This window comes from Athene noctua, chromosome 8 (genome assembly GCF_965140245.1).
Source record: "Athene noctua chromosome 8, bAthNoc1.hap1.1, whole genome shotgun sequence".
In the NCBI taxonomy this organism is placed as follows: domain Eukaryota; kingdom Metazoa; phylum Chordata; class Aves; order Strigiformes; family Strigidae; genus Athene; species Athene noctua.
The window spans coordinates 20,206,486-20,229,209 of NC_134044.1; the positions used below are offsets into that span (position 1 = coordinate 20,206,486).

Consider the following 22,724-nt stretch of genomic DNA (forward strand, 5'->3'; position numbering starts at 1 on the left):
ACTGAACCAGCCCCAAAGGCTGGTAACAGTCCCAGCTGGGACCAGAGCCCGCGTGGGGCTTTGCTCAGCCCTGTCTCAGTTTTAGCAGGTGCTCTGTGGAGATGACTCAAGGTCACACCTCTCCCTTCTGTGCCTTAACACAAAAGAAAGTTTGGCCCTAAAGAAAGTACTTTTCTAAAGAACACAGGGAAAGTACTGGGGGTTGTAACCCTCCACTAGGGTACAGCTGCAGTCTGCCCAGCTTATCAAAACTGGGGGGAGATGCCTGAAGCTTTACATGGCCTAGCAGAGGCCCTGGTCTCAGCTGCAGAGTGAGAGCCTCTCCTCTCCCCAGTTAGCCCAGCAGTCCTTTCTGTTTTCACTTTATTTCCTAACTATCATTTATTTCCTCCTCTGGTACTGTACAGAGGAGAAACATCAGTCTCCTGCTCTCTCTCCACCTCCTTTCTAGCCATGTGACTGAGCACTCCCTGCATAAAGTGAAACTTTTCAGTCCCCAGAAAACCTTGATTTCCTTTCCACCCGCTCCACGGTGAGAAGCAACATCTCTCAAACCTGCAGCTGTGCTGGCCATGGGGAGGAGCACACGCCAGTTCATCCTGCTCACCTTCGCCTGCGGTGAGTAATATTCACCATCATTTCTATCAGAAAAATGAGATAGACTATGCTAGTTTTGTTTCCTTGCAGTCAGGACAGCACCTAACAGGTCAAAAAGTTTAAATAGTTTTGTTGCTAGCACAAAGGGTGCTTTTAGTAAAGTTCTACTGCTAAGAAATAACTGTAAATTCCTTTAATTGCGGGTGGTATAGGCTTAGTCTGTTGTTTTCCTGTGTATTTTCCCTTGTGCTCTGTGGTGACATAAACTCTGTGTGATGGAGTCAGCTCAAAACAGCATTAGAAACAGACTTTTTGGAGTTTGCCTTTCTTAATTAAAAATAATTTCCAGACCACTAGAACTGACAAAGTCCTGAGTGGGAAAAGCAGAAGAAGAAGTAAGGAAGCATTCATTGCTCAAGTCATTTGTCTGCATTGCAAGATGCAGAGCATGATCAGGAAAGCAAGAGTGAGGCAGGGAGCTCGGAGAAGGCAGGTTGGGGCTTGTCTCAATGACAAACTGCATCAGAGTCACCGTTCAATCCTTAATGCTGCTCTGTGACAATCTGTGGAGCTAGCCTGGTCAAGGATGTGTCCCAGCACGTTAAATCATCCCTCAAGACCCGCAGCAGTTCAACATCTGCTGGGTGAAGGAGGACGGAGCGTGATTTAGTCTGTGTAATGGCTGAAGGTTTGAGCTCGCTGATGGGGGGCTGGATTTCTGTGTTTTGCCATCGGATCAGGGATCACACTGATAACAACCCCCGTCCTCCTCCCAGCACAGTGAGCAGGGAAACGACCCAGGGAGCTGACCACACGCAGCTCCTGCGGTATCTGCTCTGCTTTCCCACACCTGCTTCGCAGCCAGTCTGCTGAAGTAGCCCCAAAATGTATACACAAAAGGAGAGCAAGATCAGACTGAAATAAGTAACACTTTTTAATATATATTATTATTATAAGTAACACTAATAACTCAGTGGTCAGCAAGCATCTTTTTGACCAGAAAGAACTTGTTTTCTCAGCTCCTTATCCATTTTTGATCATTCCTGTAATAATTTGTTGTGATGTTTTATTAATGTCATTAAGTCAAGTCTTTCTGTGCAGACAGGGAATTAAACATAATGAGATAAAGAAACTGCTCCTGTGTTGGAGGGAAACTATGACAGTACTGAAACTTCTCAGGAAATCTTGGTACTTTTCTAGTTCCTCAAGATCTCAAACCGAAGGAGCAGGAGCTGGCGAGAGTGTTTTCAGTGACTGTAGGAGCTGGGTCAGGTTTTTGTGTCCACACAAAATCAGCCAGATAAACATGAGCGTTCCTTCTGGGCAGCATAAAAAGCAGAACAAACCTGCTGGGTGGCTGAGCAGCATGAGTGTGTGGTTAGACAAGAAGAGGAAAAAATGCTCAGCAAGAGGTTTTTTCACCCACCCTATTGCAGGACAGGAGGCTGGGGAATGTCACAACCAGATCATGGCACTGAGCACTCCACTTCCCACTGTAACGCCTGGGAGCAGAGTGGTGACATTCCTTTGCTGGCATTGACTGAAACTTGTCACCAAAGCATGGAAATGGGGCCTTCAGGCCCAGACTGGGAACAGCGAATTTCTGAGAGCTGTTCTGATCCTTTTCTGAGAGTTTTGTTCTGTAATGTTGTGTGCATGGAGGTTTACTGGGCAGAAACGCAGCCCTTGGTATTTGTAACACACACCTTTGAAGCTGAGGTGAGATGAGGGGAGTGCAGCTGCTTGCTCCAGGAGGATACACTGCAGGGAACACACATTCCTCAAGCAAAGCATTGGTTATATGAAGTTTTGAGCTGGTTTCATGGGAAAAATTTAAAAAAAAAAAAAAAGGAGACTATCAGGGGAATGCAGAGCTGCAATTCCTTGCTGTTCTGTGGCCCCTTTTGCGGGCAGAGCTGTGACAAGGGCTGCGGTGGCCCCCCCTGGGCTCCTTGGCTGAGCTGCACCAGGCTCCCTGCGCGGCGGAGCTGCAATGCGGAGGGAGCCGTGGGGAAGCCTTCCAGGCCCTCCTTGGAGGGTAGGTCAGGCTGCCCATGGGCCCACCTGCCCCTTCACGCAGCAGAGCTACTGAGCTACCTCCAGCAGCCTCCCTAGAAGAGCCAGGACCACTAGGTGCAACCAGAGAGCAATCCTTACTCATCCCTAGGAGCTCGTGTGTGCAAATGCCTTTTGAGAAGATGACCCAAGCCAACAGGTTTAGCAGCGTGGCCGTGCCCTGACAGAAGCTCCAAAATGCTTGGGAGAGCTGTGGGAGGCTAGAGGAGAGGTCAGGGAGGTCACCTGGTGAGCATGAGCCATAGGCCACCCCAGAAACATTTCTGACTTTACCCCTCAGTGACCCGGTCAAGCTGAATGCTTCTGTAATGAAAAATAGTTAGGTTGAAATGACCTTTTGGAGAAAAGGAAGTTTCATTTAAAAGCTATGGGTGAAGTGTCATGTCATGAAAAGCTGTGTCAGTGAAATGATGTTTCTCTCCATGACTGTAAGATGATCAGTAATTGGAACTAGTCTGTTAAATAAAAACTAAGAAGTACTGACTATTTAAGACTTGTGTAAATTTAAATGTGGGTTGTTTTGCAGTCTTACAGGGGAAAGGAGAGTGAAAATTGCGACTTCTTCTTTTCTGTTTTTACCATGCCAATACACTTAGGTGCAGCTGCCTATAGCTGGTATGTGGCAACTGCTCTGATTTTTCACTGGCACACAGAGAAGGAGTTGTTACCTGCTTTTCAGCTCTGCCAGCCTGTGTGGTAAAGTCTAGGGGCAAGTGAGAAAATTAACTAAAGTATCATATTAATTATGGCATCTTTAGGTTCCTTCCAATAAAACTCACAGTCTGAGGGATCTGTCCAGTCATTTGTGTGGCTTTTCAACTGTTGCACTTATTTGATAATAACAGCTACACTGGCAGTCTGTACTGCACAGAGATGAAACCTGAGGCAATTTTAGGAATATAGAGTATACATCTACACTTCTGCTCTTCTCTAGCATAGCCATTTTTAAGGGAAAATTGTGGTGTGGTTTCAGATCTATACATCTGTTCTCATTTCTTTGGTTTTGATCCTTAATTTGATTCAAAACCCAGTAGGTTTATTATTTTTAGTTTATATGTATCGTAAAATGGTGGGATTTTATGAATTCAACTATTATTGCAGATCTCTGTTCACATTGAGTGAAAATAAATGAATAAAAGGAAGAAGAGCTTGTGACATGTCAGCCAAGTCCACTCTGAATGTGCCTCTGGCTTTAATCGATCCTAAATCCAAATCTCAGCAACCTGCCTGCCACAAACCTTTGACACGGTTCATAAGGAATTTCTTTGGAAGAACCAGCATACAACAGACTTCTCAGACAACATGATGTGGCATCCTCTGTGGAGCTGTACTGCTAGAAATATGAACTATCTTGGACTTTGGGTCCCTTCTGTCTCCAAACTGGAGAATTAATCTCTGTTCTCCACCTAATTTAGGCAGTAAAGCATTTAATTATACCTGAAGCTTCATGCACATCAAGGAATTCGTATCTATCAGCAATTTATGATTTCTTTTACCTTGACCTTGTCTTTACAGAGTCTTGTTGCATATTCGCAAAGACTCAAGCAGAAAAGTTGTGACCTTCATCTATTCTACAGTGTACTTTTACCACATTTTCTTCACTTTGCTATTTAGGAGCCAGTTATTGTCTTTTCAGTTCAAAGGACAGGTTTCTGTAAATGTTATAGAAGTGTAATTTTGGTGCTGTGACTATTTTCAGATGTGGTCCAAAATGGCCCTGGATGCTATACCCTGAAACTTGTTTCTCATTGCTGAAAGCCCCTCACTAAGAGGGCTGGTCTCTCCTTCTTTGGAGCATCCCCTTGGGTACCTCCCAGGAGGAAGAACTTCAGGGTTCAAGCTGGCGTAGCTACAATAAAACCATATATAAGTATCTGGAATTTCCCTGTTTCCCAGACTACTGTGAATCACCATAAGACCATTAAGCTGCCTCACTTCCTTCACACACACGAAAAATGTTCCCTTTCCCCATGCTTTGTTGGTAAGTAACCAGCCACCCTGTCACCTGTTGCACCCACTTCATATTCCTTAGACCTTGATAATTTGCTTCTAGCAAATTTTGCTGTACTACTGCCGGCAGAGGAATTCTTTTGCTGCCTGGGGTTTGTGAAAGGTCTACTCACACCTCTGACATCCTCTGGCTTTTTCAGCAGTGTAAAAGCAGCGTGTGGGAAGCTGGGAGCCAATGTGCTTCCACTGTGATGGGTATATTCAGAGGTGTGAAGATTGGGGGAGTGGTGGAAAGTTATGGATAGTCCTACAGCATGTCTTTCAGCTTTCACTGTCTCCTCATGACTGAAGCCAAATGAAGAATAAAATCATATCACCCATTTGATAACAAAATCAGTGCAGTTACATTGTGGGTATCAACAGAAATGTTAAGTGTAAATGTTTCTAGACTGCTGACGTACTTGTTTCCTTGCAGCATTTTCCTCCTGCTTTGCTGAAGTGGCCCTCAGGGTTGAACTGTCTCCAGAAACCACATCCTTCCACCATACAGCTACTTCTGCTCAGCCACTTTCCCTTTACCATTCTTCACCCCATCAAGGCACCACAGTTCATTTTAACAGCACAGACTCTCTTAAAACAACACCCTTAAGCCATAGAACAACTGTGCAGACAACAGACCAGCACCAGGTAACAACAGCTCCAGGCCATCACACAACAGCCCAGGCAGGAACAACCACCATACAAGTGACCAGCCAGAAATCTCCCCCAGTGGTATCCACAACATCAGCAGACAACACAACTACAACCCAGGCAATGGAAACGGTTACACCTGCAGTGAAGAACACAACCATACAACCAACGTCCTCAGCCAGGCAAGCCAGAACGCATGTGAGCACAGAGGTGATAATGGCAGCCACAAACACAACCGTAGATCATACAACGCCAGCTACACATCTGACCACTACAGCCACCACCACGCGAACTGTAAAGCCCACCACAGGGTCAGGAAATCAAACAACAGCCCATACAAGCCCAACAGCCACAGTCGCGACCAACACAACAACCATTCATCCAGGGACTCAAACAACCATCCCACCTACTACGAGGACAGAGAGACCCACTCTCACACCACAGCCTTCCCTCATCCCCACCGGCACATACACCGTTTCCACTGGGAACAGGACCTGCGTCAAAGCGGTCATGGGTTTGCAGCTGATGGCTCAAAATACACAGACGGTGAGGTGGAAGCACTACAAGGCTGAGTTTTGTAGTGACTGTGTCTTCATTAGCTGGAATTTATTCTACTTCTTTCAAAGCAGTTTTCAGAAGTTAGCTTGTATGATAAAAACAAGTGGTTTGCTACCAGTCTAAGGCTTTTTCTGTGCCACAGCATCTCAGCTGCTCTACTTTGGCTTGCGTGATGATGTCAGTGGGATATATGGGTGCTTTCTTATTTCAGTGATGTACATGTGGTAGCAATACTGGGGGGGGGTAAATCAGCCTTCAGCATTATTTGTGTTTCCCAGAATGGCTTGACAATGCGAGTTGCAATGAAGGCAAGAAACTGTCAATTCAGACTTGGCTTCAGAGGTGGGTTGTCTTGATGATGACACATGGAGATTTTAGGATCACAGGAATTGCCAGACTGGATCAGAGTGGAGGGCCTGGGGAGCTGGTACCCTCTCCTAGCAGTGATCCACTGTGAATGATTCAGCAAAAGATGTCATAAAACCCAAAATGGTGATTATGTGCCTCAGACTTACTGTTTTGTAGCCTCCATGAATACAGTATGTGTGGTTACATCCTCAGGCTCTGGAGTTCATATGCATTGAGCCATCCCCATTACAAATCTAAATATTCTTGATGGGGTCTGAATATTTCTAACATGGGGTGAGTATCTCATGTTGGTAAAAGTAGTTTTCATCCCTCCTCCTGGCAAAAGCCAGGAAGGGATCATGATTCCCAACCTCACCAGATCACACTGAGATGTTTATTACAAAAGTAAGGTGTGTTTGAGGTAAGACGGAAGGAGCCAAACTCTATTCAGGGCTGCAGAGCTCTCCTTTCAGACTAAAACGTGGGTTGGCAGATGCTTGAGATGAACTGTGCAGGACATAGTGAGGAGGCCGGGGTGATACAAGGAGCAACATATGTCGAAGCCAATCTAACTCCTGCCTGCTTCTGTCTTGATCTTTCTTCTGCCTTCAGGCACAAGTTCCCACGGCTCTCTCTTTTTAAATTACCACTGGTGCTCATCTGACCCTGCTCTGAATCATATCAGTTCACCAAATGAGCAGAAAACTATTATTTTCTGCCAGCTTAATGCAGTGGAGCAGCTCGGGGACGTGTCAGAGAAGCACTAGTGTTGGTTTATGAGTGGGAAACGGCCCCGGCAGACAACAATTAAGCTGCCACCACCACTGGCCTGTTCATTCAGCCACACAGAGCCTGTCTGGGCTTAAAAAAAAGCAGCTATATATCTCTGTGTGTTTCTTATTAAGCTCCCCCCCTCCTCTTCAGCAGCCCTGCAATGTCTCTTCTCTCCACAGAAGCGGATGGAATACATGGCTGTCAACCCCAATGCCACACAGACGTCTGGAAGCTGTGGGATGGAGCAGTCCGAGCTGAACATAACTTTCAGTGGAGGGTTTATAAACTTCACCTTTGTAAAGGTAATTGTTTCATTTAGAGGGGAGGAATGTTTAGGACTGGGGAGCTGGAATTTAGCCTGCCTTTGACCCGGCTGTGCTGTGGGAAAAGGCATTTCATCCATCTCTATGCTAGTTTTCCACCTGTGTATAAGGCACGATGACTCCTGTCCTTCCCAAGAGTCTAGAATCATAGAACCATGGATTAATTCAGGTTGGAAAAGACCTTTGAAGGCCACCTGTTAAAGGCTCCCATCTAGCAACACAAAGTCTAGAAATAGCCTCAAGCAAAATCTGAGACTCATTTTTACATAGGTAAAAATCTAGTGGGTGGGAAGGCTGGGTCTGCTGTTTGCACTGGGACAGAGGGAATGGGTTTGGGACTGGAGGCCCTGTGCAGGAACAAGGTGTGTGTGCCAGAAGCTCTGACTCACTGCCAAGTTCCTCTTACGAAATGGTGTCTCAGGGACCACCTGAATGGAGGTGAGGTCAATTATTTGCCTTCCATAAATGCCAAGTATGACAACTGCCCAGCCAAAAGCCAGCTGTGGTGGTTAAATCCAAAGGGCAGCCTGGGCAGTTGTAAGTGCCCTGGAGCTACAGTCCATCTGCAGCTGAAGGGGCCTAATTTCATCTGATTTTTGAGTGGAAAATTCCAAACAAGTGAGCTACGACAACAAAATTGTAGGTAAGTGCCCTTAAAATGCACCACACCATGGAGACTTAACAAGTACACAGAAACTTGGGCAAGAGAGCAGCCCTGCTTACATAGTGGGAAAATGAGCTTTCTTTTCTACATTGTGTCTATTGATACTAACATTCCCCACTGGGACTGCATCATATGTGGACGGGGCTTTAACATAAGCTACCCAGAGCGTTGCTGCTATTACAACCACAGCAGAAAATTGCTGCATGCAGCCATCCTCTTGCTTCAGAGACATCTACATGGTTTACACATTTTGGGAGGCAGCATGCAGTACTGTTTATCTGAAAGCCAGTGAGGGCTGGATGGTGATGCTAGCAGGGCTAAAGACAATACTGTGTAGAAAGTCATTAATGGACAGCGAGGAATATGGATCAGGTTGGATCCCATCAAACTCTTGAGTGTAATGTGCATTGAGGCCATGTCCTGGAGCTCCATAGCAGCTCAGAGCTGCATCTGCCCATCGCTGCTCTGTGTCCTTCAGTTAACTGAGCCAAATATCAATCTTACAACCTGGTCTCAAGCTCAAATTAGTGACAATTAAGAAAAGTACAAATGGCTAATCAGTCACTTCCATAGAAAGTCCAAGATGGCAACAGCAAATTATACCACACCTGATTCAATACTGCTTGAGCAGAGAAAAGATTTCAATTAATAATCATCTTGATTTTAGTTTATGGCAGAAAGTTTTCTAAAAGCTACAGAGGAAAAATGAGGTAAAAAATAAAGGAGCTGTTTTAAAACAAAGGATCAGTTCAGACCTCGAGTGTTTGCTTGTAAATGTATGCTTCCTGCAACAGAGGGAGCATTTTCTGTGTTACAAGGATCCTTAGAAAAAGGCTGGTGATTCAAGCACCCATGAAAGCCCCAGCTTGTGGCAGTGCTAAGGAGAGTGATGTGAACCTTTAAGAGGTACTTGACCTGTCTTGCCCTGAAAAAGGTGGTTATTGGCACAGCATTAGACAATCCACCCTTCTCTTAAAGATAAGCCTGAAGAGAAAAGCAGGGCTCGGCTTAGGCTTCTTTGAAATTCAAGTTAATAAGAAATCATTCTGCTGCTGTTTTTTATGTGTTTGGCCCCCACACCCTCTCTAACCGCTTTGAACCAGGAGTGCTCCAGCAGTGGCACCGCTGATTTTCATTGGTGAAAGAGGAGATGGATCAGGCCCTGGGGCTGCGGTGCTGGTGCGGGGTAGCGGCAGGTGAGTGGCTGGCTCAGTACTCACCACTGCCAGCTGCCTTTTGCAAAGAACTTGAAAAAAGGAAGTTCTGTAACCAACCCACAAGACGTGAAGTAGGAGCAGATGTTTTCCCCAAGCAAAGTTATTAACTGTGGCCAAACAGAACAGAGTGCTGCTGCCAAAAATTGATAATATTTGACCTGTTTATGTCTTTAAGTGGGAATAATGCTGAGAACCTCTTCTCTGGTTTATTTCTTTCTTAAACTTTCCCAATCCATCTTACCAGCTTTTAAACTGCATAATGTTCAATCTGGCCACACAGGAGACATTCATGTCTGCTGCCATTTATCCACCAGCTACACTCACCAGTCCCAGTGTGCTCACAGCTGGAAGTAAAATGAATAGTAGGGCCGCTACATAAAGACTCATACTGCAACACTGCTACCAGGGAAAAGCTCCTTGGGCTGGCTCTCACTTTGTGACAGTCCAGGGGAAGACAGCGTTCAGGTTGCACCAGGGTTTCAGGGCACATACAGACAGGACACTTTGCTGGAAGTGTTGCTCTCTTGTTGTACGAGGTGCTTTCCATGTCAGCAGTGTGTAGGCATATGAAAAAAAGCCAGCCAGAACCAACAGTGTCAGCAGGGTGGAAAGAGCAGTTATTTCTCCCCTACACATCCAGGCTGCTGTTTCCTCATTTGTAGTGACTGCTGTTGGCAGACAAACTAGGAAATGAGTGGTGCTACCCTGAGAGGAGCTCCCAGAGCTCAGCCTGCTGCTGGCTTCTCCCAGTTCAAAACAACGATCAGCATAGAGGCACTGCTGCTTTCTACTGCCGCTGTGCTCACACGAAGGGCATCTATGCATAAAGTGCACTGCAGCACTGAGAGTCATGGATGCTTCTAAAGGTGTGCGCTTAGGTCCTGCAGGCAATCAGGCTGCAGGTCAGCTTGGGCTCGTTCAGGGCAGGCTTACTCGGGAGAGCACGGTAGGGACTCTCGGTGAAAGCAGAACAGGTGAATAACAATAAAATGGCCTTATCACATGCATCTTAATTTGTGCACTGTTTGCTTAATTCCCTCCTACTTTTGGTTACCACAAGTCTCACGCTGTAGCTTGAGCAGTGTCTGTAAAATGACACCTGCATGGTCCAGTTTCACTGAACTGAGCAAGATTCATGATGTAGCCGAGACTGCTGCATTACGCCAGCTTCTCAGCTATTAGATGGAGTGATTTGGAAAAGAAAAAGCGATACATCCAAGCAAGTTGGTTCTTGGGTCTTGAAGGTCATGTTTTAAAATGTGTTTCTTTGGGAAATTCTTTGTAATCATTTTGCTGTGGTGAACTGTGGGTTTTTTTCACAAATATGAGGATGTATTGCAAATAAAGAATTATCTTCTTTTGCAGCAAGCTCCAACATACTATGTCAGTAAAATCGAGACCAGATTACAGTCTGAAGGTCAGTGACTTTACACTGTCTTAATTTCATATCAAACTCTTCTGGGTATGGGATAGGCTAGCATGTCTTTAAAACACTGGATTTTGCAAATTTTGTGTTTTATCAGGCTTTCAACATGTCATTCACCTGATTCTTATGGTATGAGAATGGAAGAGAAGGGACCAGGCTACAGTTTCATCATAATTGTTCAGTTTTCCTTTTGTCCTCAAAATCTTTCCCTGCCCCACCTCTCTCAGAATAGAGATTACTTCAAACCTAAATTTAAGATGCAAAAGAGCCCTCAAAGTTTTTATCTGCAAACACACAAAAATGCTTTGACTCTGGTTCAGTTGCATGTGTCTTTCCAATCTAATAAGCAAACTAAATGAATATGGCATCTGGATCACAGAAATGCAGAGCTATATACAGATTTCAAATGCACCGGTATGGAGAGGTGGCATATCTGACATTTTGGGTTGGCAAAAATAAGAACTGGACTCAGGCTGAGGTTCTTCAAACCATCCTGAAATCCTAGACCTTGTCTGTGCTCTTCTCAGGCGATAGGAATTTCTTTTTGTTATATAGCCCTGATTCTCCCCATTTGAACAGTCAGGAACTGTCCCAGATCCTATGTCCCAAGAAATGCTAAGAGAACATCATCTAGGTCAGAGAGAAAAATTCTGAGTCATCGCTCCAGATTTTCTCTGACATTAATTTTGCACAAATTCTTCCCAATATATCAAATCTGTGACAGTTTAACAACTGTATTATGTCACTTCTCCATTTGTTACTCATCATATTTGGATTGACTTTTGTCCCTGAATGAAGAAAAACAAATCAGGAGCTCGACTAGGCGTGTCCTAATAGCACTGAGCTTTTTGGAAGCCCAGTGCCTATTTTTCTTCTCACTGATGAGCACTTTTATTAACTCAAGTGGAGCCTATTCTGATCTACAGCAATTAAAGTAAAAGAAAAGCCGATCCAGAAGACAGTGTCCTAGGGATGTTCTTAGTCTAAATGACCGGAGTTTTCCTGTGCATTGCTAAGTGCAAACTGCAGCAAATACAAACTAATGAGCTTAATCATAAATTTTTAAATCCTCAAATATACTTTGAGTCCTCCACAGTGATGCTGGCAAGAGACCTGGCTATCCCTGGCTGTTTGTGTCTCTGCTAGATTCACAGTCATCCTTGCCATTTCACAGTCCACCAGCAGTATTTTTGCAATGAGCAAGCCTGTACCTTTTCTAAGATAAAACTTCCTGAATGAACTGTATCAGTACACATTGGTGTACTGATTATGACCAAAGAGGACCAGGAGTATGCTGCATACTATTATGCTAGCAGATGTGGTTGAGATACAGTGATGCTGAACTGGCAACGTGAATGATGTTGTCTTAAACTTATATATCTGCTTTCCAAGGAGGATATGCATAAACGTTACAAGATCTTTCTGTGCTTTGAACTAGAGCCATATTATCCATAAAGTACTGTGACACTGAAATATGCTTAAAAACATATTTAATACCTGAAGCAATAGACACTGGATAGGTCAAATTCCCATGCTAGAGATGGTATCTCTGTTTTGTCTGGTAACAGCCATGCTGAAGACCCAAGATAGTTGTCTGCTCCTGCGAGAGTCCTAACCACCTCTTTCAAACTCAGGTTTTGTTTGAAGAAGCATCTGAAATTTTAGACACTTTTTCAGACCCAAGATGAGCTGAGTTGCCCAGCTCAGCTCTCATTAAAACATGGAAGAAATGTAATTGATAGATTATGAGGAAAATGTCCATGTTTTAGTCACATCTGTGGCTGCTGCTCTGCTAAAGCATCAGGGATCCTCCATTTTATCTCAGAAAAATGTTGGTTCCAACAGAGTTAGCGTGGATTCTCATTTGTCTCTCTTTATGGCGTCCAGGTATGCTTTACTATGCTGCCATACATGAGAAGCTGTTTACAACAAAGCTGGGGAATTCCTTTAAGTGTGCCAGCAAGCAAACTTTCCACTTGGAGAAGAACTTTCAGCTACTCTTTGTTAATATGCAGCTGCAGGCGTTTGATATTGTTGGTAACCAGTTTGGTAAAGGTAAGTAGAAGGATACGCTTTCCACCTTTCCCAGATCTACATGTCAGCACTCTGGTAGTCTGACAGATATAATCTGCTAGGTTATAACCATACACATGCAGTGATCCTGTTACACCTACAGGACAGTCACAGCTTTCTAATTGCTCCCAAATAGTGTAACCTGCCCGCTGCTGTATTCTCACCGCTTTCTGAGCCATTTTCAACACAGTGCTAATACCTGTGGAAGATGGAAAAGTATCTTTCCCTCCTGCATTCAGTACCTTCTTTTTCATCTTCTCATTAAAAATGTTCAACACCACAATTTTACTCTTCACCCATTTTCTCCCAGAGTAAGTGGAGGTGTATTCATCACCATTGCATTGCCCAAGCCCCTAATATGTACAGTTCAGTTCAAGGTCACTGTTTCCGATATAGTCATATTTTAGATATTTTGAAAGGCTTTTGACGCTCATGATGTCCCACAGCTGCAGCAGCAAAACTTCCCACTGATAAGGAGCACTTGCGCATGCAGGCTGATACTTTCAGAGCAGGTGTGTCTAGATGTGATGAAATGTGCTCTTGAGAAGGAGCACGATTGTCATGCTCCCAGTTTCAGAACTAAATGTGATGCTCATCTCTGCAATTTGTCTTTTCTTGAGTACAGCTACAAAGAGGCAACCATTAGCTTGGTAAAAGACAGAGACAGACCAGTATGACTCCCCTGGTCTCTGGATTACCCACATTGGGAGAATGTATTTGGGCACATCACAACTTCCCTACACCCTCATCTGGGGTTCCTTCCCCAGGAAAATTAGATGCTGTCATCCTTGTTTCTTATCCAGCAATGCAGCCAGGACCTGGCCAGTCGGTGAGGTCCAGGACTGCTGGGTGCATCAGGAAACTCCTGTGTCCCACAGTATGGACACTCTCATGGTCTATCGCCTTACATCTTATGAGGTGCATGAAAGATACTACAAAAAGCAGAGAAATGGATTTAGATGGGACCCTGTGGTCTCTTTCAAATTGTGCTTCACATTTCTGTGATTTCCTCTCAGGGTGTTTACATAGAGGAACTCAAGTGGGCAGATAGGCTTATCAGCTCTTCAGCTTCAGATGCACTTAAGAAAACATTCCCTTCTTCTGACATTTGACTTTCCGCATGCTTACAAAATACAGCCCCTGTATTCTTCTTTTTACTTTAGATCTGTCTTTTAACTCAGTTTGGCTCTCTTTGAATAATTCTTCTTTTGTTAGTTCACCATTTTGGCTGCCTTTATTATTTTAAAAGGAATATAATCAGAAACAACATTTGTGTCTTTTTTAAGACATGGACTTTTTTTTTGCATACCTTAAGTTTGTAAAAGCCACACTGAGAATCCAATCTATGCTTTCATTCTCATGAAGATTTTTTTCATGGGGTAACATTGAGCTGGAACAACTCATGGGATCCCATCTGGTCCACACATTTCCATTCAAATTTGTACAACGAGTCAGTTCCGTTATGGCTTTTGGTATAGCCTCACCTCTAGCAGAGACAGAGCTTAGAAACACACTCTCTCTCTCTCTCCCCCACCCCCTCAAAGGTCAGACTAATTCTGCTAAGCAATACCAAATACAAAATTAAATTACTTTTGCTCTTAATCAAAGGGCTGAGAAAGCAGCCACTACCTCTGAAATATTTCCCCAGTGGCCATGAAATAATTATGAAACTGCTATGTACCTCTGCTGTATATGCAGATTTTGAAAGACAAAATCCCCAGTGAAGGAATGACTCTATACACATCACCAGTCTCCTCCCCTCAAGTGTTTCAAGACTGGTAGTTTCACTTCTGCTGCTCCTGATTTGCTTATCTTTAAAAGGGGAAGAAAAAGAAAACACTAATGATTATTGGTTTCAAGTTCCTTACAATTTTATACAGACTGCAGCAATGTTACTTTAGTATCTTGGCCTGTTTGAGGCCAGAAAGCTGTAAAAGTGTCTTCTGAACTGCACTTCAGTATTTCAGAATCAGTTCCCTAGAGTTCATAGCCCAAGGTTTCATCAAATCAAAACGGCCAATTCAAACATCTCTGGCTTTTGCAATACTCAAATGCAAATACTTTCCAGCTCACTTCCTTAACAGCAGGTTACATTAACCAAAGCTTTTAAAAGGCAGCATCTAGTAGAATGCTGATGCATTTGGCTTTGTGGCATCACATGAAATCACCATCTGGATCAGAGGAGAAGAGGATCAGGTTTTGGGGAGAGCCATGTGGAGGCTCTGGAGCTGTGACATGATGTCATGTACTCCACATGCTCCCTGGGCTAACTGCCCGCCATTGGCGTAAAGATTCCCACTGGGCAAAAGCCCAAGGTAAGCTACAATCTGGGCCAGCACAGTCATCAGAATTAGACAATAACAACAGAGGCTTTTGTCTCAGAGTGTGGTTGAAATCTGCCTTGGAACAGTCACAGGGAGTGAAAGGGGCAGAGGGTGTTGGATGTCCCTCATAACCTGGGTATAACCTGGATGCACTGCGGGGCTGGGATATACTGTGGGGTTTAGTTGATCAAACTACCCTACTTAGAGGATAGTTTGCTACTCAGGTGCCACTCAGAGCATCATGCTGGAGGCCTTTTTTTCCCTGGAGCCCAAGGAAGGACCATTCCTATAGATCAGATGGAAGATGTAGGTCTGATCCAGTTCCGGAATAACACATTAGTGATCATTCCCAGACCTTGCCTTCACTCTCAGTTCACTTCACACTTGTATTGTGAATTTGAGACTGATCCTGCCATTGTTACTTGGGTAAATATTCCATTTATGTCAGTGACCCAGATAGTGCAGTCTCTCCACAGGAAAGCCACTGCTTTACCCCAGTTTGGAAGTTTATTTTTAAGAACTGAGCTTCCATTTAATCAAAAGATGACTTGAATATTCATTTGGGTAGGGACTGTCTGAAGAAGTCAGGATTTGCCCCCTCTGTAGCTAAGAGGTATATTGGAGTGAAAGAATCTTTAGATGGTTCTTAAAAGAGATTATTTGTGTCAAAACCTTTTCTGGTATCATCATATGTACAATAAAATTATAGTGGTACTGCTAAAGCATCCCCCTGGACTAAGTCCAAGGCTTCTGCCTTCCTAATCTCTTGATGTTCTGAGTTAGTCACAATTATCCACAAATATTCTGATGTAAACACAGAGCACAATTAGAATTTGATTTTTCTTAGGAAACACTGACTTAACTAGGATTCTTGCTGTGCTAATGGTGTGCTGGACTATGGGGTCCCTTCTCTGGCCTCATTGTTTTTACTGGGCAGAAGCAATTAGATGCCACATAGGAGTAGTTTTTGTCCATGCTCTTTATTTTTAGACTTGCACTTCATAGTGTGATGCTCCACATCTGCTATCAGTAAGAAAGTCTCCTCCTGTGTATGTACTGATCTTGATGGTAAAACTGCAGACATGAAAGAGCAGAGTCATTCTCCAGTGAAGCATGTAGCTATTTTGAAAGGGACAAATATTGTTTCCCTGAGATAAGGTTCACCACAGGTAAAAATGTGGTAAGTATAGCTCAGGAAAAAGGAGGAAAAAAAAAAAAATGGTTTTGAGACTTCTGGCTTGTATTTGCTAACTTTTCTGGAATATACATGTATAGTCTAGGAGGCAGTGTTCTGCTATAACACATCTCTGATCTTTTTATTTCAGAAGAAGAATGTTTTGCGGATAAAAACAGCAAAGCAGCTCCCATCGCAGTGGGCCTGAGTATCCTGGGATTGTTTGTCATTGTGTTTGCCATTTTCCTGATTTCCAGAAGAAAATCGCATCAAGGATACCAACGTATCTGAGGTGCCCTTATACTTTCAAATGTGTGTAGCAAGTAGAGAAGTCACGGGAGTTTTAGCTTCTACCTGGTAATCTCACTGTACTGTGGGATGACAGTATATGTTTAAATCTAATGAATATTTCTGGAAGTGATTTCTTTAAGTCTGGAAGGAGAGAACTCACACCATCTACTTTAGGCTATTCTTGGCATCTAGTTTAGATGGAGTCCGGAGGCCCAAAGTGAGAAGCAATTCAGACCACCTAAATCAAATGCCTGAAGACAGCTTAAAGCAAGCAGTATTGATATTCCACGGAAAAATCTATCAGGTTTGGTAAAGATAGCATTTAGATTTATTAAATGACCTTCAAGTGAATAAAACAGAGGTCCACAGCTACAGACAACGCTGTTAAATCAGAGCTCAGTGAAAGCCTCGCAGGAACTCAGTGTACGCTGAAGTCTCAGGGCAAGTGTAAGGGTGACAAGCAAGTTCTCACCAGTGCTGTAACAGGGTTACACTGCGTAAGTTCTTGGGTTTTTCCTACTAAGCCCTTTGCAAAGACGCAGTGGTAATGTGACTCTTACTTGGCAGACAGTATTTTTAGAAAATTTTCTAGTTTCCAGTGATTGTGTATGCAAGTAAGAGATTACCCAGCTGAGGTCATACACGGTCTGTCTGACCACTGTGCCAAAATTATAACTTGTCATTTCTTGTCTCAGCCCTGCTGCAAAGATGTCTGAACCTCTTGCCAAGAATTCTTGAACTGCAGCCTCATAAAGCACAGCACATTAGAGCAATCTGACACTGGTAAATTTATCCTGAAGTGTTACGCTGCAAACTGCACAGTTCAGGAGCTGATTGACAGGCAGCTGAGATGTCTGTGCAGAACTGGGCAGGCGTTAGGAGGCGGTAACTCCATCCATCTGCCACACCAGGCCAAGCCACCCCACTTGGCAACCGGTGCTCAAGGCACAGCATCCCTTTGCCACATGTTTGTAACACAACATGGAGAAAGCTAACATGAGGATTCTGAAAGCACTCTGACACACGGGCCGGTGCTAAGGTTGCCAGAGCAATAGATGGGCACTGGGGTGAATTAGATTGATAAATTCAAGGAGCTTAATATTTCACGATCTTGTGAGAGCTCATGAATCACCCACTTCCTATTCAGACATGAACCTGTTACAGCAACTGCCGCTGAACTCAGTAACTGCCCTTCTACTGAGATGGCAGCACTGCGACCTCTCTTAATCCGGGAAGATACCACGCTCACTGCACATGCCTGGGATTAAGTGGCCACAATTGTGGCAGACCTGCACAAGGTCCATGAGCAAATGGAGATCCACTGACACTGTGTGGTCGAGGCTTCTATGGGAAATAAAAGCTTGCACAGGCCTTGGACAAACTCTCTGCCCAAAAGTGAATGCTATCCGGTGTGCTCCCAGCTGAGCAGCTGGATTTTCATATGGAAATAATTTGGAGTTGCTTTAAAGCACACTAATTCATATACTCTGTAGTCTGCTTCCTCTAAGCCAATGATGAAGGCATGAAAGTAGTAACTGCTTTTGAGATTAAGTTCAGTTCATGTTCTTTACTGTAACAAGGAAAATCTCGTCACAAAAGATTTGCAAAGCTAAACATATGCACAAATGTGCACACACGCCCCCACACACCACACAATCTGTTCACTGCAGTAAATGACATCAAAATGATGAGAATTTATGTATAAAAACATTTACAAAAGAGAAAATAATATTAAATGAGAGCACAGTTCCCCCTTAGGAGTGAGGGTAATGGCTTACATTTTGCCAATAAAAGTTTTGTCTGGAAAAGGACTGTGGAATAGCATCCATTAAACAAAAGAAAGACTGAAGTAATCTGCAAAAATTCCTTGTTAGTTTAATCTGGATCTAAACAAAATAGAAATTCTGGGAGCTAATTTAATTTCTGTTAATTATGGCCCAGATCCTGAGCAATTATTAGTGGTGATGGAACCTCACTAGGTAATTTTCACCAGGTAAAACTGATGATAATATCTTGTGAGTTCAATTTCCCTTAAGCATTTTTAAAATAGTTTTGATATTTTAGCAGTATTTAACCATTGAAAGTTTACTTATTTAAATTAAGAAAGAAAATAAATCCTTTTGTTCCACTAATTACTAGAAGATGCTGGCCTGTGTCAAGCAGGAAGCATGGTCATACTGTTCCATAATCAACATAATATGTAGCTGTTCAAGTCATTAACAGTCTCCAGAAATGTTCCCATTAAGTCTGGATGACCGAGTAAATAAGGTAAAGACGGGCTTGAAGCACTTCTGCACTTGAGAAACATAAGACAGAAGTCAGAACCAGCTGCGAGCAAGGGAGGCAGTTGAAAATGGTTGTGAGGTAAAGTGGCACAAATAACAGAATACAAAAGTTTCAAACCTTTGATACAGATTCAGTTGAATACTCAGACTGCAATCCGAGTATTTCAATTATTGCTTTGTGAAAGGTTGCAGCACAGTTAGTATTGCTTAATGAACTTTAGCTAGCTTATTTTTGCCCTTCTTCCTTCCCCCCCCAAGTCAGAACTCAGTGGCATTGACCAGGCCCTTGGCTTTGTAAAATCCCTCTAGTTCTCAGGGTTAGTTAATATTATCAATCTGTTGTTTAGAAAGCAGATTTTTATACTCGATTAAAACATTAAATTTTTTAACACAAGAAAATTGATGAGATGCCCAACAGGAAAGGTAAATATATGGAAGAGCTTCCATTTGAAAATGAGCCTGTGTATGCAGTAGTGGTGTTACTGTCCCAAACCATTACATGTGGACATTTTAACAACATACACTGCCTAAAAAGCTCAGCACCACACATGATGTGTCCCTAAGATGTTCTGATTACTGATCAATAAGACATCTTTCCCATTGAAAACTAAGTCCTATTTCACATGTTGTTTGGATTGTTGGGTTGCATGATCTGTATAGTTTGTTACTCCTACTGGTATGGATATAGCATTTTTTTGTTATGTTCTGAAAAATCTCTTTATGTTAATATTCAGTCCTTTAACGTCTGATATAATAATGAGGAGAGAAAACTGTTCTTAATGACTGATAATTCTGTGTTTGATCTTGTGACACCCTCTGGCATTTTTACCAATGATGCAAGGTTAATGTTTTTTTGCCCACACTTTATTCTTTCTACAGTGAATCAAACTGTTGGTATTGAACAACGTTTGGATGCGGGTTTACCCAATTTGTTCTTATGCTTTTTATTGCTATTATTTGTTTGTTATTTTTATGAAGTTGCATACTGCCCTTTCTAGATGAATAATACTCTGGGCTTGCTCTAAATGGCACAGGTGAAGTGCATGTGGTATAAACCGATGAACCAATTGGATGCTCTTGTGAAATGTTGCCAACATGCAGCAAAATTAATCCAATGAAGTTAGTGCTTTACAGCAGTAAAGGATCCATTGGAGAATTCCTTACTGCATCAGGAGATCCCAGCCCCAAAGCACAACCTTCCTCCCACCTGCAGCCCAGCCTTCGGGCTGTCACCTCCTCCCCTGGCCACAAAACACACAAACAGCCTGGAGCAGGGATTGGTGTCAGCATGGCAGCATAGCAGGGAGTGTTGTCTTTCTGAATTTATCGCTGAATTAGAATTAGACAGCCCAGCTGCTCCCTGAGTTGCCATGTGTAACTTTTAAAGCTGAAGCCTGTATATATTTTCTGCCAGAATTTATGTAGATATTTGACTGGCACTTTTTTATCTGATGGAGTTGCTTTCAGGTCCTCCTCCCAGCGGGAAGACTCCATAGGTGTAACTGCTCTTGGTTGCCTGACTTTCTTTTTTGAACATGTTGCCTGAGGAAACATTTTGAGCAAAAAGTCACCAAAAGAGCACAATACAAAGAAGCAGCTCTTATGATAAACTAGTTGTACACTAGGTGGGCCATAACAGTTATACCACGCACAGCAGTGCACAGTTTTTTGCTTCCTGTCAATATGGATATCAAATGAAAACAGTATTTTCTAAGCCTGGCAGATTGCTTCCCTTCCAGGGCTGCTCTTTGCCATAGTCAGACCTGTGTTCAGCAACTTGCTCAGTGCTTGGGACAGGGGTTTACCAACCAACCTGCCCTAAAATTCTGCATGCTAAAAATCTTTATATGGTCAGCATGAGCCCACGTACGCAGAGAGTGGAGAGAAGAGCGGCGTCTGCTGTGGAGGGGCAAGGTTGCAGCTGGGTCCGAGTGACCAGTGATGTTGAGCCCCCAGCTCACCCTTTTCCCCAGTTCCAGACTCGGATCAACCCACCCCTGAGCCAGAAGCTATTGATCATGGTGACATGATGCATCCCATCAGGGAAGCTATGCTTAACTTGCCTGCAAGCATGTGCTGGTCAGGATAGAGTGCGGCCACTCAGAAATTAGGAGGTGAGCACATCCCTGTAGCTCCCTGACACTGCTGCAGCTCTCACCCCAGACCATTCACTATGGGCCCTTGCACACTCCAGGCAGACACAGGCATCCCATGTGCATGATGATGTCATACTTAGCCAAATCGCCAGCAAGATTTAATTTCTTTCAGTCCTTTTTGCTCTCTGGTTGACAAAGTTCAAATTAATAAACAGCTGTTAATTCTGGTTGAAAGAGGAAGGGAGATGTAGATTAGCATTTTGAGTGTATGAAGATGATTTGGTTGATCACTTCTAGCTTGCTACAATATATTTTTGCTAAAAATTAATTTGCTATGAGAAGATATGCTCTTTATTTTTCTGTTATTAGTGTTTCTATAATAAAGGTTGTATTTAGTCATTAAAATGTGCATTGCTGTGCTATTATTTTCTCTCTCGAGTGCTGTTTTACCTAAACTGTTTAAAATGCAAGTACATCTATCAAACAGGCAGGGTCCTATGGGCTCCGGGCGTAAGCCACAGACACAGATATGCTTATATCCTAACTGTAACTTTGATGATTATTTCTTCTTAGGCAGCTTATCTGACATTTCTGTCTTTGCTTCATCGGCATTAAAACAAAAAAAAGGTATTGAAAATATTATGTGATTTTTCTGTTAATCTCCACACAACTTCCAGAGTGTCTGAATTCACTATGTATGTTTCTTTATATGACTAGATCTCTTTTTGTTTCGTATTGGTCCAATAAACACAGACTATAACTCACAGTAGATGTGATAGATGCTTGATACTTCATGTTTAAACTGCTTTCACGGATAATAATCTTAGGAATTATGATACAAGTCTTTTGAGGAGAAGGCATCCTTTCAGTGTGCAGGTATAGAAACTAGAGGAAATAAATAACTTGGAAAACACCACACATAAACTTGAGAATTCAGTAGCTTCTATGTTGGTCAAAGGAATTTCCCAAAGGATGGGGGCTGCCCTAGATGATCTTTAAAGGTCCTTTGCAGCCCAAACCACTCTACAATTCTCTGTGACTTTGCTGTGGTTTTGCTTTTGTGACATCAACAGCCAGCTTAAAATATAATTGTGGGACAACTGCATAAGGTAAAACTTCTTAATAAAAGGGATCACTCAAAAATTCTGCAGCTTCATCTTTAAAGGTTTTCCAGAGAAACTTGAAACCAAATCTGCCTAGATCTAGTTTGGCTAATAACTGCAGCCAGACCCTGTTTTGGGTGCAGGCTCCTGGATTTGCCTCTAAGGCCGTTGTTGGGATGTTGCATGACAGAGCTGGGCTGGTCAGGAGAGAGGGGTGGGCACACAGATGGGGGAACCGGACATTACCTTCTCTGTGATGAGCGAGATAAGGGTCTCAAATGGCTGAACGAGTCTCACATGTCATGCTCTTCATGGCTACAGAAGCGGAGTTTGTTAGGTGGATTGCAGGAAAGCAGAGACACGGTAAAGATGCGGTTGAAAAACCTCTCTGGTGCCAGCAGCTGATTCAGGAATTTTACCTGATAGAGAATTGCCCTGATAGAGGGCAGCAGAGAGAAAGTAACTTCCCTCAGGGATAAAATACCAGAATTACGCTTCACTTGCTATACCATTTCTTGTGTCAGTGCACATCCCTACATGATAGATAATTTAAGGGCTACAGGTGACAAGGTGAAAACATTACAAGCCCCTCAATTTGCCTTTCAGCAGAAAAGCGGGGCTGCCAGGAGAGCAGGGTCAGTTTGCTCTGCTCTTTTGCACTTGCTTGGCTTGGTACATTATTAGATTTGGTGCCACACTCACCTAAGTGATACACCTATTTAGTAGACAAGGCTCCTGGCTTGTTTATGTTAGTT

At 43.2% G+C, this 22,724-nt stretch overlaps 1 protein-coding gene across 2 annotated transcripts; it reads left to right on the forward strand.

The window, feature by feature from the left end:
* Window positions 1-504: 504 nt before the first annotated feature.
* LAMP3 (lysosomal associated membrane protein 3) lies at window positions 505-21,507 on the forward strand. 2 transcript variants are annotated; one of them, XM_074912587.1, is made up of 6 exons: window positions 505-618; window positions 5,099-5,859; window positions 7,173-7,295; window positions 10,563-10,614; window positions 12,511-12,678; window positions 16,346-21,507. In XM_074912587.1, exons 1-6 carry the CDS (start codon window positions 573-575, stop codon window positions 16,483-16,485), a joined length of 1,290 nt encoding a protein of 429 aa, XP_074768688.1. In that variant the 5' UTR covers window positions 505-572; the 3' UTR covers window positions 16,486-21,507. The 2 variants fall into 2 exon arrangements, with proteins under 2 accessions (XP_074768688.1, XP_074768690.1); XM_074912589.1 differs by lacking the exon at window positions 12,511-12,678.
* The last annotated feature ends 1,217 nt before the right edge of the window (window positions 21,508-22,724 follow it).

What these genes read in the sequence shown, in the direction of transcription:
- LAMP3 (XM_074912587.1), top strand. Translation starts at nt 573, where the DNA reads ATGGGGAGGAGCACACGCCAGTTCATCCTGCTCACCTTCGCCTGCG. An exon ending in GACCAGATTACAGTCTGAAG is followed by an intron (nt 10,615 to 12,510) that starts GTCAGTGACTTT and finishes TATGGCGTCCAG; the next exon opens with GTATGCTTTACTATGCTGCC. An exon ending in TGGTAACCAGTTTGGTAAAG is followed by an intron (nt 12,679 to 16,345) that starts GTAAGTAGAAGG and finishes TTTTTATTTCAG; the next exon opens with AAGAAGAATGTTTTGCGGAT.